Below are 17,062 nucleotides of genomic sequence, written 5' to 3' on the forward strand. Positions count from 1 at the left end.
GGGGGGGGGGGCAGTTTCAGTCAAAGCTGCTAGAATTCAGAAGAGTATGAAAGATAACGATCCCATCCACATGATAACAAAATTAGACGTAACTGCTAAAATAAATATTCATTTAAACTGTGTATCCAAACAGACCCAGATATTTAGGAAGAGCATAGAATATAAGTCTTGAGACAGGTCCCATGTTTCCTGGTAACATGCAAGCTGCCTCTTTTTTGTAGCCTGTCCTACCTCTGTAAACTTCTTGTTCCTCTTTTTGTCGCCATGCTGCTGTGTTTACCCCGTATAAGCTGTTTACACGTGGCCTGCGTTTTTGTCAGTGGTTTGGATGTGATTTCGAAGCACCGTCACAGCTCCATATTTACTGTGTGCACTTGTGTGGACGCAGTCTTTCTCTAAGCCATTTAGGCCAGCACTCCTCTAAGTGGGGAGTGCTGGCCTAGTGGTTACAGCATTGCGCCCGTGCTCTGAGAAGGTTTCAAGTACCCAGTTTGATCCCCCACAGCCTCCACTCAGATCCCACTCTTAAGGGCAGGCCGCATACATCAAATGAAATGCTTCTGCACCCTCGGTCTTGAATTTTCTAGGGACGCACAGCAATTTCCCGCCAAAGCGCAAGGGGGGGACCATTTCGAGAACTGCGAAAACTTTGGCGGCCCGCCGGGAGTGTTTATCTTCCAAAACAACAATGGCGCATCTGCAACATATCATGGTCACGGAGAAGGATCTAGAGTTGCTAGACATCGAAGAGTCGTCGTAGTTGTCTATTGCCGCCGAATTGAGAAGGACGACCACACAGACAGCCGGAAAGGCATACCAAGGACCAATCACAGCTGCTTTTTGTCTGCGTACTTCCACTTGAGGTTTGCGCGGGTTCACGACCCTGTGACGCGTAGTGGGGATTTTTTTGAGTTGCGCAATGACGGTTGCTGAACCTCTTCGCGGGGGGCGTGGTCACACACAAAGACAGATTTGACGGTTGCATAGGCTATGCAACAGAAGCATAAATTTAACTCCCCGGTCGCCGCACAATAGCAGCCCACTGCTCCCCAAAGGGGACGGGTTAAAACCAGAGATAAGTTAAATTTGTTGTTGATAAGTTTAATTATTATTATTATTATTACTACATAATAGAGTCTGAGCTCTATTATGTAGCTGTGTCAATTTTTGCCTTCTAGCTTTCTGATAGTTCTAATAATTCTATTTAGGCTAATCTATATATATATAGTTCTATATCCATCTATAGAGGCATATGACCTGACTATGGACCTTTAAATAAAAACATGACAAATGTGAAAATGCTGTGTAAAACACTTTGATAATGCGGCATTAATTTATGCGTGCATTAGAACAAGACACTTAGTACCACAAGAAAAAGGCAATCTACAAATTGAAGATGGGAAAACGGATGTATTTTTTTCCCCAACAAAATCTTATTAACGTTTTTTTTTTTGTAACATGAAATGACAAATGGCATATACAGCTTTCTAAAAAAAATAACCTTTACTTCAATTATCCTCTCCTCGAGTTGACCTTATTTTAAAGGGTAACAAAACTCAAGCTGTGAAAAATACTTTAAAACAATTATGTTTTACAACAAACTATGAAAATACAACAAACTAAATGGATGCAGGCAGCAGTATCATACAGTGAGCTAGTTGATCCATTATGAGAATGTCTCTAAGAAAAAAATGTGATGAACTGATGTGAATCTAAGCTATGGAAGCCCAAAGAGTGGAATGGTAGAAAACAATCTGGATTTTTCCAATACTTAAATCTTCATTAAATAAAAATTTGATAAATCGATACATCACCCAGCCCTAACACATAAAACCAACTTAGCAACTTCAGCAAATAATCTCAATTCAAAAGATACCATTGTTTATATGTATTCAACTCAGTTCAGTTTATTTATAAAGCGCCAATTCATAACTTTACAGTTCAACCAGATCATACAGTCCAATTGATTCAAAGTTTTCTATCTAAGGAAAACCTGTTGATTGCATCGACTCATTGACTCAAATGCAATCTCTCACACTATGCATGCTTGTAGCGACAGTGGAGAGGAAAAACTCCCTTTTAACAGGAAGAATCCTCCAGCAGAACCAGGATCAGTGTGAGCAGCCATCTGCCGAGGCCGACGGGGGTTCAAGGAGACAGAAGCAGAGATACAAAAAGCAACTATAAAAAGCGGCCCCGTCCAGGAAACACACAGCCAGGCAGACGAGCTCCGAGCCAACTCCCATGTCAGAGCTGTAAACAATTGAATGTTAACTTTGTATCTTAACAACTGGATGCTTTTAAACGGTTCCCAAATCACTTTGAGGCAGATGCATCTGATGCATCAGACGTTTGATCTGATATTTTGAACCATGAAGGTATTTGTTATGTACACTTGTTTTAAGTTGTGTCATGTGTATTTGAATCTGCTAATGACGCTTATGTTGCAGAGTTGTTTTGGGTCTGGCCCCAACTCTTAAGGGCTGGTTATCCTCCTGTAGCAGTGTGACCCAGTGAGCTTGTTGGAGATATTTTTGATTTATGTCCAATATTAAAGCGTGGTCTGCGCTATGTTATTCCACGCCACAATGCAAGAGGGACAATCACGAACTAGCTGTGGGTCTAGATACGGCAGAGGCGGTGAGGATGTGGGGGCAAGTTTGTGCGACAACGGAGGGACATGAGGGGAAAAAAGAGCGGGGATCCAGGTGGAAAAAAAGGTTCCAGCGATCTCGCACAACTCGCTCTTCTAGCTGGTCCAACTTCACGAGTCGTTTTCCTCGATGGCGGTCATACAAACAAAACAAGTCGGTAAGGTTCCAAACAGGAAATAAGGATAGAGTAGAGCGGGTGTAGATTTGATCAATAAGAGGCCTCCTGTCTGCGGCATTCTCTGCGGTTACCTACAATTTTGGAGAGTTGCACCAAAGTGTCTGAGGAAGGGGCGGAGGCGCATTTGCGTTCACTGCGACACATACGCAGACAACCTGGTTTCTGAGTATAAATCAGCCTTTGAAGTACAAGGAACTTTGAATGATCCATCATATCAAGAGGTTCTGAATTTGTTCCCAACTGTTTGAGAACAGTTTGGATATGAACTTTCCGACATGACAGTGCATCACGCACAAAGCAAGGTCTATGTATAAAGGCATTGAGGGGAGAGTTTGGTGTGGATGTGACAGGACTGCGCAGAGTCCCAACCTCTATCCTATTTAACAGCTTAGGCATGAATTCAAGCAGAGATTGAAAGCCAGACCTTTCTTATCCACCAACATCTGTCTATATCACCAAAATGTACTTCTAAAACCATGGTAACAATTCTCATAAATAAGCCTCTAAACTTTCAAACTGATTTTCCAGAGAAGCTGCAGTAGTTGTAGCTGCAAGGTCAAAGGTTGAACCCCATAGATAAGAAATGGGCTGTTATTTAAGTACATATGTGAGTCAAGGCAGGTGAGAAAATACTTTTGACAACCCTACAGGGGTTTGAAACTTGAAAGTGATAGTTTGCTAATAAAATTGCTTTTGTTTAACTTTTCCTCATAGGAACAGCGTCCCAGAAAAGGATTTCTTTCTTTTCACCTATAATCCATAAACTACTACTTTGCAGCCAGCTGAAACCGGATTAGTTTAAGTTTTCCCACATTTTGCCTGCCCTCTCAATAAATGTAAATTCCTTTTAGATGTAAATCCCTTTATTGTCCCACAATGGTGAAATTCACTCTCTGCATTTGATCCATCCCCTTGGGGAGCAGTGGGCTGCCATTGTGTGGCGCCCAGGGAGCAGTGTGGGGTTAAAGGTTTTGCTCAGAAACCAAGAGGAGAAGGATGTGGGGATTGAACCCGGTACTTGCAACCTTCTCAGAGCACAAGCGCGCTGCTCTAACCACTAGGTCAGCAATAAATCACTAACTACGCTCTACTTTTGATGCAAATTTTTTAGTTCCTGCGCTGGCACCATATTGTGGGTACATTTACCTATTATAGCCCCATTAGCTTGAATTTGAAATATGTCTGGAAACAGGCATACTAACATTTATGGATCAATAGAGCGTAGGATAGAAAACATGTCCTAATGAGTCTCAAGTGTTGCATCAGGAGCAAAATTCTTTTTTTCTTTTTTACTGAATCTATCAGGGTTACAGTGTAGAACCTCAGATGCAATTTATTAGGACTGTACTTTGTCAAACAAACACACTTTATCAAAAGTCAGAAAGTTTATATAAAACGCACACAGAGATGGTAAATGGCATACAAGCAACTTAGTAGAATTGCATAAGTAAAGCAGCTTATAACTGACTTTTTGTCCAATGTACAATAAATGAAAGAATCATGTAGATTGTCAGAAATCCTAATTTTGTTTGTAATGTGATCAGTTTATGTCTTTGGAAGTCACTGAAAAATCCCCAATTTTGAAACACTAAATCACAAATCAGGAACCCAAGACTTTCAGCATGATTTGCTCCGACCGACCACTGACTAGACGGTTTTTTTTTTTTTTTCACCAGACAAGCACCATATGTAAATGGCCTCAGGTAACAATGGCAGTAAAACTCTTTGGTGTGGACGCTGTTACTAAGTGAGAGAGAGAAAAACTTGAAGCTATAACAGGAAGGCTAAACACACCACAGCAACGATGCTTGGATTTCATCCTGTGAGTTTTAACCGCTAAAATGAAACTAGCACTGCCAAATGACAGCCTAAACTTTAAGCTTTTCATAACAATTAACCCTATCCTAGAGTCTGGAAGAGATTTATTATACATCTAATCAATTTTTATCCATGATAAAATAAATTCTGGGCTGCTTAGTGGCACAGTGGGTAGCATTGCTGCCTTGCAGTAAGAAGGTTCCTGGGAAGAGTCCCGGCCCAGGGGTCTTTCTGCATGGAGTTTGCATGTTCTCCCATCTCCCAGTGCATGCAAGGGTTCTCTCCAGGTACTCTAGCTTCCTCCCACAGTCCAAAAACATGTTTGTTAGGTTAATTGGCTCCTCTAAATTCACCTTAGGTGTGAGTGTGTGCATGAATGGTTGTTTGTCCTGTTTGTCTCTCTGTTGGACTGGAGACCTGTCCAGGGTGTACCCCGCCTCTCGCCCAGAAAATGGATGGATAAAAATAATTCTGCAAACAAATTGCCTTTGTTCTATTTTTTTTGTTGTTACCACCTACAAAGCTTAAGTACATTGAGTGTTATTAAAAAGAAACTTTGCATGTTGGAGGAAATGTAGAAATCAAAACGCAAACCATTATCATGTCTTCTGGGATGCCCGATTATAAAAGATTACTGGAAAGAGATAAATAATGCCTTAAAGGACATTTTCAAACAGAAAATTCCTTTGGAGATCAAGTTTATGTATTTTGGTATAATTCCTCAAGAAGCCTCAAAAAGAAATAAATATGTAGTGACTATTTTATTAACAGCAAGTAAGAAAAACATTACAAGAAAATGGTTATCACAGGACAAACCAACTTTGGATGATTGGATCAACATAACGTTTAAAATATATAAAATTAAAAAAATAACAGCCTCTCTCAGTCACAAGGCTGAACAGTTCTGTCAGTGGTGGCAGATTTGGGTAGACTATGTAAAACGATCTAATATCAATTTTAGAGACCAAACTTGATTAAATCTTATCAACAATCCACTCTCCTTATATGTTAAATTGAATTAAGTTTCTTTCATTATCGTTTCCTTTTTTAGTTTTTGTGTTCTTGTTATTTTTCTTATTTCATGGTTATAATCCTTCTCGGGGAAGTGACATTAGTGCTTTGTTAGGCCTCCTATAACGCAATGCCTTAATTATTCACTTTATTTCAAATGTTGGAGTTAATCCTGTGAAGTAGAGGCCTACGTCTATGTATATGATACTTTCCTGAGAACAGTGGTGTCAAAAGTACACACATTTGTTTTTTAAGTAGAAGTATAGAAACTGCAATTTAAAAACACTCTGGTAAAAGTTGAAGTATCAACTTGACCTCTTTACTCAAGTAAAAGTGAAAAAGTAAGTGCTCCAAAAACTACTTAAAGTATAAAAGTATAAAGCAACCTTTTAAAAAAACAGCCAGATGCCACCATATGAATTGAAAGCTAAATTTTTCAACTATTTTGAAAATTTCTTTGAGAAAAGGCCAAGGATGAGGGAGGTCTTGTTGGTCTCCGTCTCCCAATACAGTCTCGCCTGCATCTGACCTTTCAGACATTTTGACATCTTTTTCTGAATCCGACACTGTAGCTTGGCATAGACAATTTGCCTTTGCAGTTTTTACGGCCTTACAGGCTTGTTTTTCTGACAGAAGGCTGACAGGAAAGGGTACAATGAGAGAGGGGGAGAGACATGCAGCAAAGGACCACAGGCCGGATTCAAATCCGGGTCAGCTGCGTCGAGGACTAAGGCCTCCGTACATGGGTCATGCACGCTAACTACTGCGCCACCTGCATGCCCTCGCGTTTGCATTTTGAAGAACACCTGCTTGCTTCTGATAATTTCCTTTAGCTATTCAATTAGTGTTTGCGACTCATCCCATTACACTAGTTTTCACTAGATTGAGATGGCACCAATGATCTGCATTGGATTGCCCACATGACATGAAATAAATATTTATAAACATTAAACCGAAGCCAAAAGTAACGTTTGTTTTAAAAACGTAAGGAAGTCAGAAGTAGGAAGAAAAATAACTAATGGAGCCAAGCATAGATACCTAAAAAGTGTACTTAAGTACAGCAACGAAGTATTTGTACTTCGTTACTTGACACCTCTGCCTAAGAATCAATAAGGACAAAAAATAAAAAGAAACTTTGCATTTGGATTCCCTTTAAACGTGACAGCTATTGCTCTCCAACATGACAAACTACGGAGCTCCTAAAGGGACATACAGGGAATAAAAAATAACTTTTCCAAGATCTTGCTAATGTTTTAGGGGCTCCGTACTTTTCAAATGTCTCTCACTTATATTAAATCGATGTATGCAGCCAAGTACGCATTTAATGTTTATACATGTTAGGCCAATACCAAAATAGAAATCAATAAACTTCTCCCATGAATGACGAGTTTGCGCCTCTATTGTTTGTGTCTATTTACTTCCGGTTCATTGACATACGAAAACTTTTTGCGAGATCTCGCAATACTTTTGCAAGATCTCGCAAAATAATTTTTCCCCCCCTCTATGTCTCTTCAGGGGCTCTGTAACAAACAGTATATAAAAAAGCCCAATAGTCAATATATGACCAGAAATATTTTCCTATTTTTTATCATCTGAGGTTTGTATCATGTTAGGTATTACTGACTGGCAGGTAACTTATTCAATGATCATTCTGTATATACACAAACAAAAACAGTTAATATTGGCCAACTCCAGTATCAGTTTTTAGGGACCTTCTGCATTCTACCAGATGCTTCTGATTGGACTCTAAAGCAGACCTTTGACTCTACAGAGCCTCATCAACATACCTTTAACCGTTTCACCACCTCATCGTTGCTTATTTTATCCGTAATCTCCTTCACTCCAGGAGGATAGACGATCTTTCCGTCCCCCGCAGGCTTCTGCTGTTGCGGGAACTCCATGCTTGTTGATGTGCGGTCCACACGGTCTTCTACTGGCCTCTATGGGTCACAAAACTTCAGTTCAGCACAACCATGCTAGTCCACCCAACAAAACCTCGCATTTCGCTTCACTCCCTGCCGATAATCGTCACATTTCCCCTCAACATCGTACACATCAACCCTCTTATACCTTACAGCTCTATAATTTATCACACTTATTAAAATTCATGCTATCAGCGAACCGGCATCGGACATGTTATTAGCTTGAATGCTAAGATAACACAGCTAAACATCAGCTGGATGTCTTTACGTTTATGTTTATACAAAACCGTACAGAATTAAGAACGCTTTTAAATGATATTCCGAGTCAATAATATGTATCTGAAGATTCATGTTGCTACAAATAATGTTTTTTTGAGCTGCAAAATCGGGGGATATCCACTGTCATAGAAGAGTGGCTAGCATTTTGCGGGAAGGAAGTGATGTTAGCCGCGCTAACTGGTTAGCATAGGCCTCAAACTATCCAGGTACCCATCACATCTACGTCCAGACAATCACAGAGGAAGTCACCAATCCTTCCAGCTTTCTTCTAAATATCAATATTCGTTATTAGTCCGTGGATTTCCAACTAATGGAACTACTTTGAGAAGTTTTAAAATACACCCGTTTTACTTGTTACAATCTTTTCCCCCAACTTCCAAGCATCGGTCCGTAGAGCCGCTAGTTTACAGTCAGAGCTGCTGCTGCTGCTACCGTCGCCGCTGCGCCTCTTCACTCACCAACAACTTGCCCCAACGGATGAATATGAATAGCCCAATTACTGCTAAATGTATTCTTTAAATAAACAGCTACGATACCGAACCTGGAATACACGTCAAGTTCATTTCCTTAGCATTTACCTTTCAATCGGGCCGTTTTTAATTCATTAGTCTGACTCAGATAGGTTTAGTTTTCGGCACAAAGCTCTCTGTCCGTTCAGTCAATGTAGGATGGCTGGGTGCAGAGCGCCCCCGCACGGTCTCACGGTAGCACTGCAGGTCTGATGGCGGGAGACGGAAACAAATAAGAAGCGCCATAACCCAAAGCTAGGATTCCTTTTCTTATGTTCTTCTATTTTTAGAACAGAAAACAAATTGCAAAGTTAGAATCAAAATACTCCTCAGAGTGATTATAATTTTCTGGTAAAGAGTCTTGACCAATATTCCAAGTACAACTGTAGATATTTTCGTTACAGTTGTAAAGCTGCACAAAATGAATGTATTTTATTATATTGTTTCAAAAAACAGCGACATCTACCGATGTCCCTACTGATGCTCCGCTCCTATCCACCAAACACAGAGGCGGTATAATATGGGGAAATTCAAACATTTATCATTTGTAATACAACAAAAATAATAAAAATGATAGTACATTATATTTGACTGACTGATCAAGAATGGATCCACTGATATGATTTTCTTTTTTTTTTTTCTTATATTAAACATTATCAGAACATGTACATGGTGCATAGGGGGATTTTATACATATGACAGCAAGAAGATATACAGAGATCTTTAAGATATTAAATGTATTGTTTCCACTGCTTTAATAAGTAGTACGAATTCAAATCTTTTATAAAGATAGAAAACAGAGGTTTGTTACAACTGAAATTAGATTTGCGTATATAATACTTAGCAAGCATGATTTGTCCTCTTAAATGCCTTCTACTGTTAAAGTTACATATCGCTAGTATTGTATTGCTGCTTTAACATTTCAAAATAATGAGTTCTTTGTTCTGGAAGCGCTCTTAAATGGTTTTAGATGCGTTCAGTGGCGATCCTTTTCTCTGAAAGAGTTTTTCCTATGAAACTAGTTTTTTAACTTCTTAAAAAGCTGTCGGTCTGGAAGTCTGGAACTTCAACTAAAAAAGTAAAATAATCGAGCTTTTATTTTGAAGTCGCTTTTTGCAGCGCGCCCGACTGGTGCGTTAACCGGAAGTTGTAAAATCCGACGCAATTATTTCCGCCGGAGCGCTGTACATTCTTGCACCTGAGTTTCTCCAGTGGATATTACGGTATAATGGTAACCGCTGATAACCACTCTCTCGTGACTCCCCAGTCTGTAACGGCTGGTGACAGCAGCCTTTTCTGGCTGTAGCTCGTCCACGTTATGCCCCGTAGAAAGAAAAACGGACAGAGCCCAGCCAGGCAACCTAATGGGCCACCCGAGGAAGGACGACCCGTGGGATATGGCTTTTTTCAAAACAGCGCCGAAAAGGAGAAAATCCTTAAAAGAATGCAGGAGATGTTTTCACATCTGGACCCAGAGGTTATACACATCGTGCTCTCAGAGTGCGACTTTAAAGGTACCCAAAACACACGGAAGTTTCGCTGCCCAACCTGCTGGTTCAGTTACTAACTTGGCTAACCAGTTAGCTTGTTGACTAGTCGTTTCCTGTGACAGTACCTGAACTAATATGATAAATAACAGGAGGCTGCTTTTAAGTTCAGCTAACTCATACTCCTGACAACTTTACATGCTACTTTATATTGATAATGCACAATGTTTGTAAGTCTGATAGTCCACTATTTATTGTTTCAAGCAGTTTGCCTTTAAGCCTTTTTTTTCTAAATGTATCTTTTAAGACCCTCCCTTACCATTTATCAAAGCAACACTGAGCTTTTTTTTATATATATATATTGTCCATCCTTGGTTTAACACCTCTCTGTAACCAACTTCTGTCTTTACTGAAACATTGACCTATGGATACAATTATAGTCATGTCATATATATTTTTTTATCTTGTTTTTAAGCCTTCCTGGAATAAGTAGTGCAGAATAGACTAGGACTGGGTAAAAGATATGGATTAAAAAACTTAACCTCAATATATTATGATATTTATTATGATACAAGTGCTAATAAGAAAAAAATATGGTAAACCTAATTATAGTGTTTGTGTTTTCCATTGGCTCGTATGCCTTAAAGGCATGTTAAAAACCTCACAAATATAAATACTATTCTAAAAGCGGAGGATTTATACACTAACTATAAAGGTTTTAACACATTTTTATTGTTGTTATATGTTGAACTCTGTGTTTTTAATTTGTATTAATTTTGATTATTTATTGTTTATGCACACTGACTTTAAGAATGGTAATTGGCCTGTACTTATATAGTGCTTTCTTGAGACTTTATACTTTATACTACATTCAGTCATTCACCCATTCCCTCACACTGTAGCCACAGCCGCCCTGGGGCTCTCTGACCAGAATCAGAAGGCAATTTGTGTGAGGTGTCTTGCAAAAGGACACAATGACAATGAAAGCCATAGCCAGGGGTTGAACCAACAAACCTTTGGTTGCAGGGCAAACCCCTGCATCCATTGCCTCTGCCTCCCTGCTCTCGACGTTAAGCTTAGCAGATAATTGAAAAACTTCCTGCTGAAGAACTGTTGAAAAAACTTAAAATCATGTCACAGGCTCTTCATTACACTGATAAAGCCAAACCTAAATACTGTATATTTGCACCATATATATTAATGCTCTGAACTTCCATATCAATGCGTTTTTTCTCCATGTTTTTTCCTTCCACACTGTTTACATTCGATCACTGCTGCACTTTATGGAATGGAAATGTTTATTCACTGCTGCTCATTGACTGTCTAAAAGCTGTACAAAACAAAATTTCGTTTTGTATATTCTCTGTGTATACAAATTACAATAAAAGTACTGATGATGTAATGATGATGATTGAGGTACATCAACTCTCTCACTAACTTTGCCGTCTGTCTGTGCCTCAGTTGAAAATGCGATGGACTCTCTGTTGGAGCTGTCTGATGCGGCGGAAGTCGTCACCCCGCACCCTCCTCCTGTTTCTGGCTTCGAGCGGACTGCAGCAGCCTTGCTTGGCCCGGATCGCTTTTCTGAGCCCAATCCAGATGGACACTGTCACAGGACGGCACATCGACCCTCCTCTCCTCCCTCTGACACCTTGCTGACGGACGATCTGGACCTGCTCATTGATCAGGAGTTGGAGACGCTTACCAAGCAGCAGGATGTTAGCGATGTGCCGCCTAGCTGCATGTCTTCATCTTTACCTATGTTCCCTCAGCAAGCTCTCCCAGAGCTACTCCAGAGCAGCATGGAGGCTGCATCCGAGGAGCGTTTTACCACCCAACCGCCCCTGTCAGATGGTTTGGTGGAAAATCTGTCCGGACCTTCCTCTCCTCTCGACCAGCTCAGCACATGGGGGGATGAAGTCAAAGAGGCACAGAAAGATGTTCTGGACTTTACACACCTGACAAAAGGAGGTTCTGCAGGCAGCCCTAAACCCTCTTTGGACTTAGCAGCTGCAGGCCGTCCCTCTGCTTTCCAGGTGTATAAAAAGCAGGAGACCACAGAATGGACTTCAGCCACGCTCTCTGATTCGTTAGTCAGTGGAGCAAGACCTAAAGTGAGTTCATTAAATGGCAACCCACACAGCTATGTGCCGCCACCCTGGAACGTGGCTGCACCAACGTTTTGTCCCCAGGACCCCGGAAACCAGAGGCCAGCCTTCATCACGCCGGTGGTGGCTCAGGGACCCTCCTGTTGGCTCAACCCTCCCAGACATGCCTCCTTCTGGCTGAATCAGCACCCCCTCAGTAAAGCGTCCCTCCAACCAGGTGCTTCTGTCTTAAAGTCATGGGTCCCGCAGGCCGCCCTGCAGGCCCCTGCTCCTCACAGCAGGTTGCAGTTGCAAGGAAAAGTGCTTGTCTTGCTTCGTGGTGCTCCAGGTTCTGGCAAGTCAACCCTGGCAAGGTAAACAAGCTCTGATATATCCTGTAGTTGTAGATGTGTTTGTGAGTTACTGGTATTAAGTGGACATTTCAGTTCAGAGTAATGAACTAAGAAGATAATCGTATAGATTTATTTTTTATTTAGAAGAAGTTGTTGGCTCAACAGGGCTCATTTTAAATATAGACGTGAATAAATGTGTTGTATCATGATTCATAGGGCATAACAATTTAATCCATTCAGGCAAAGATAAACCTCAGATACTTCAAAATATTGTTTTGAACTGACTTGTTTTATTTAATAAGGTAAAAAACAAATTCAAAGTAAGCTGGCCCTGTATGAGACGTAATCATGTTCCTTGTCAAATAATGACTTAACTGGGACTACCCATATTATAGATTGTATTGCATACAGAAGAGCTGAAATACACCAGCTACACTCAGGCTGGATTTATGCTAGATTTCTGGAAATGAATCCCTTAATATCACTATTGTTTTTTAATATATTTATATTAAAACTGGATGTAAACATAAAGTAGATAAAGTAGGAGCTCAAGAACAGCTGAGGAACGTGCTCTCTGCAAACGGCTGGAAAACATTGGATCTCCATACAACTGCAGAGAAACAAAGGTTACTTAGGTTACCAAGGTTACTTAGCCACTGAAAATACAAATATCGGTCAACCCGCTAACAATCGGCATTTGGCTCCCTTCCCACTGGCAAAAAAGACGTGTATAACCTGTCGCTGGAAAGCTGCATGGCTGACGACACCATCACCCTGGGTTAGCGTACATGTCACCAGTGCGACAGAAATCAGGAAAGAAAACAATGGAGAGCAGCGTGTAAGGATGCTAGGGTGTAAAAAGTGTGCCTTATTTTTTAGCTTTTTATCTGTTTAAATTCCTCTCACCAGTGGTGCTCCATGTTGATCGAATGTACACAGAGTTCTTTCAGCTTGTTAGATCAGAAGCGATTGGCACGTTGTGTTGACCTCTGTACGTTGCATTCAATGGTATCACATGAATTAGTGGGTCAACCTGGATCTGGTGTTCCCACTGCATGCCAATCAGAGCTGAGGTGATTTTAACGCTTACTTACTTGACGAGTTCAAAGACAAGAATCGCTCCTTACCAAGAAGAAAACAAATGCCTGTTTAACGTTTACTACAAAAGAAAAATCTTGTGATCGCAAAGAATTTCTTTGAAAATATTCAGTTTACTGAGAAGACATACAAGAATTAAAACAAACACAGCACTGCTTTATGAATTTAAATAGAAATGAGTAAAATAATACAAATTTCACAGGAGTTACTTATTTGGAATGATAAATAGATCAATTGATGAGTGCAAGAAAAATGTTTACATTTTTTTCATTTGGTGCGCCCTGCAGCTGACATTGCTTTACTGTACCACTGGATTTCTGCTGCAGCCATCTGTGGTTATATGCCTCTTTGCAGAGCCCTGTGGGATCATAACCCTGATGGAGTTGTGCTGACCACTGATGACTACTTCATTCGTGGTGGACGGTACCAGTTTAACCCCACAGCTCTGGGGGAAGCCCATGAGTGGAACCATAAACGAGGTTTATATGCATATTAATATAAAGTTCTCTCTGTGACCCTTGTGGAAATTAAATCCTCTAACTGAGGCATGTTTTTCTTGAATTTATGCAGTTTATAATCGCACTTTCTGTTTCTCTTGGTTTTTAAACCGTGTTTTACAGCCAGAGAGGCTTTTGAGAGAGGAATGAGCCCCATCATCATCGATAACACCAACATGCAGGGATGGGAGATGAAACCCTATGTGGCTCAGGTCGGTTAGCTAGGGAAGAGGTGGTTCTTTTTATCACATCATAGATTTTTATCACATCGGCTACATGGAACTATGTTATTAACTGCATAAAATACTCTCTGCTGTCTGCTCTAGGCATTGAAACATGGATATAAGGTGTTGTTCAAAGAGCCGGATACTTGGTGGAAGACCAAGCCCAGAGAACTGGTGAGGTAAGCCGCAGTAGAACGTCTGCCTTTTTGTTTATCATGAACAATGGTGCTCCTGAGGATAATCTGCTATGATTGTGCTTCCTGTGTGTGTTAATGTGCAGGCGTACCACCCATGAGGTGCCCATTGAAACCATCCGTCGCATGCTGAATGGATACGAGCACTTTGTCACAGTCCAGTCCATCATGGGCTCACACATGCCCGACTTTAAACAGGCTCTTTTAAAGGAGGACTGCCACTCACTGTGAGTCTTTATGCTCAGAGTTCTGTGTTTACACCTTGAAGCTTTCTCTGTCTTTTCCTGAGAAGTGATCACTCGGAAAAAACTCTTATATAACACTTCTTAATGTATATGTATTAAATAACAATGAGGCATGAATACAGATTTTGATAGAAATCATAATCTTACTCTGATCAGAGAAATTGGTTTTAGTTACAGAAAGCAGGTGCTTACCAACCTGGCTCACATCACATGAAGTGGCCTGGCTTCACGGTTAAAGAAGCATTTTATTCAACTCCAGTCTGCAACATCATTACATTATTACATCATACATGTTTGCAGATGAGGAGACATCCATGGCTCCAGCCTTATCAAGATATTAGTGTTTTTAGATATTAGATCAAGGACACCGCTCTCATTCCATTCCCAAATCTTTGCCTTAATGAAGATGACGTTTCATCCTGATAGAGAAACTTTCCTAAATGGATGAACTACTTGGAAAAACATTAGTTCTGACACGGAGCAGGCAGGTAAAACAGCTTGAATGTTATGTTATCTTTAAGCAATGTTATTTAATTGTGGATTAAAAGAAGAGTTGGGTATTCTCTTCAAGGTAGTGATCTTTTTTTTTTTTGCAGAATAAAGGGGAATGTTATTAGTGTTTTGCCTCAAACCTGCTGTAGAGAAATTAAGTGCCTTTGAGAAAGTACTGAAACCCCATTAAAGTGATTCACATTAGGTAACATTGTAATCACTAACTTTTACTAAGTTAGTGATTACTATCATATTCAGTAAGTTTTTCAACACCAATCCAATGGATGGGAAGTGATGGTATTTAGGATTCCTTTAAACATCCGACACATTCAATCCCAGCTACACACTCCTTCATGTTGGCCTATCACTAGGGCTGGCCATTTTTTTTTATTTAAAACATTTCAACTCGTATTTTAATTCCTTGTTTCCATTCCACTTCCTATTGATTCTTGACTCTGATTCTGTTAAGAAACACGGTCATAGAAGTTTAAATGTTATAGATTAGCCAGCTAATCGAGTTTTGTCTGGATGAAATAGTCTGAACATCTCCTTGAACATCTAACTTAGTGTAAACATTACTATAAATAATGGCATAGTTATTTTCAACCAATATACATTTCAAACCTATGAACTTTAACCTAATTTTCTGTATGCAGAGCTAAACTTCAATGTAGGGCTTCATTGTTTAAAACCTCAGTAAAACACATTTACATATATCCAGTTTCTGATGCTTCAGGTACTTATGTCGCATAAGACACTGTATTATTTTATTGACCTGATTCTGACCGTTTGTTTCTGTGGTGCGAGGCTGAATGTCAGGAAATTCAGGAAGGCAGCATTGTTTACTGCACCTCAGCTCCACTCAACTAGATGTGGAAGTAGTGATGTTTTACTTTTGTGGGCAGAGGAACGATCAGATTTCCTACTCCATCTCTCAGTTAGTGGCTTCTATCGTATGAAACCGATTCCAAGTGAACTCAAATAAACAATGAATGAAGTTACGCTTAAAATTATTCACAAGTAAAAAAAAATGCTCTCAATCGGAAGGACTTTTTTTTTCTGATCAGGCCGCATCGGATTAGAATCTTCAGTCTAACACCTTTACATGAAACATTTTCGATCTGATCGGGCCTCAAGACGATTATTTGTGTCATGTAAGCATAGTTACTGTGGATTCTTCGCTAATATTAGTCAGCTTCTCCTCTAGTCGGCAGCTTGAGCTGATTCTCCCGGTTTCCTTAAAACATTGTAGGGAATCCGAGAGATTCGAAAGGTTAGAATTTATTCCGATTGATTATCAATGCCCAAACCCTACCGATCACTCAAATTCGCACTAAAATAGATAATATATTCAAAGTCTGATGTCTGATGTTTTATGATGGTATATAATGTTAACCTTGTACTGCAAGCTGGATTGTTGCGAGATCTGAGTTTTCAGTCTCACAACAAATCCATCTTGAAAGACTACCCCTAATACGTCCGTCTCATAGCCAGGGACATGTAGGAATGATGAGTCAGAAGGGCCTTTCAGGGGCATTACAAACATGGCTACGCTGGAGGACTCACCTGTTGATACCAAAATTGACTTGGTTTTAGCTAAAGTAGCAACAATCTCTCGTTTTAAAAAAGGAGCAAAGCACTTTGAAAGGATTTGGAAAAAGTTTGATTTAGCAGCTTACTCAGCTAGTTGTGAAAACACTAAAGAAACTGCAGAGGAATCATGTGATCATCATTGGTGGCTTTCATGGACGACCAAGTTGGTTGAAAGCGTATTCTGGAAGGCGGGTACTAGCTGGCAGATCACCCAATCAGCTCGAAGTATTATACTAAACGTCCCTCCTTTTCACGGACATACTTAACGACTCCCATCCCAGATTGATAACATAGAACTCAACTCAGTTCTACACATATCAATCTCACTACTGCTGAGTTAACATGGGGCAGCTTAGGGGTGTAAATAATGGTTTTGTATCGATGCATCGATCCAACAGCCGACGATCCGATGCATCGATAC

At 40.2% G+C, this 17,062-nt stretch overlaps 2 protein-coding genes across 4 annotated transcripts in view; one reads left to right on the top strand and one right to left on the bottom strand.

The window, feature by feature from the left end:
• Positions 1-8,578, bottom strand: part of pds5a (PDS5 cohesin associated factor A) — a 37,260-nt gene extending 28,682 nt beyond the window's left edge. Inside the window, exons 1-2 of one of the 3 annotated variants that reach the window (XM_015397074.1) lie at positions 8,441-8,578; positions 7,449-7,601 (exon numbers count right to left, since the gene is read on the bottom strand). In XM_015397074.1, coding sequence (XP_015252560.1) covers positions 7,449-7,562 — 114 coding nt within the window. In that variant the 5' untranslated portion in view covers positions 7,563-7,601; positions 8,441-8,578. Of the gene's footprint in view, positions 1-7,448; positions 7,602-8,213 lie in introns of all 3 variants that reach the window. The other 2 variants (XM_015397076.1, XM_015397075.1) reach the window with 2 other exon arrangements.
• Positions 8,579-9,689: 1,111 nt separating this feature from the next.
• The window catches only part of n4bp2 (NEDD4 binding protein 2), a 19,143-nt gene continuing 11,770 nt past the window's right edge, over positions 9,690-17,062 (top strand). The window contains exons 1-6 of the mRNA XM_015397077.1: positions 9,690-9,885; positions 11,320-12,319; positions 13,751-13,875; positions 14,017-14,105; positions 14,220-14,296; positions 14,398-14,538. Of these exons, the coding sequence (XP_015252563.1) occupies positions 9,690-9,885; positions 11,320-12,319; positions 13,751-13,875; positions 14,017-14,105; positions 14,220-14,296; positions 14,398-14,538 (1,628 nt within the window). The remainder of the gene's footprint in view (positions 9,886-11,319; positions 12,320-13,750; positions 13,876-14,016; positions 14,106-14,219; positions 14,297-14,397; positions 14,539-17,062) is intronic.

This window comes from Cyprinodon variegatus, unplaced genomic scaffold, assembly GCF_000732505.1.
Source record: "Cyprinodon variegatus isolate N-32 unplaced genomic scaffold, C_variegatus-1.0 Scaffold837, whole genome shotgun sequence".
Taxonomy (NCBI): domain Eukaryota; kingdom Metazoa; phylum Chordata; class Actinopteri; order Cyprinodontiformes; family Cyprinodontidae; genus Cyprinodon; species Cyprinodon variegatus.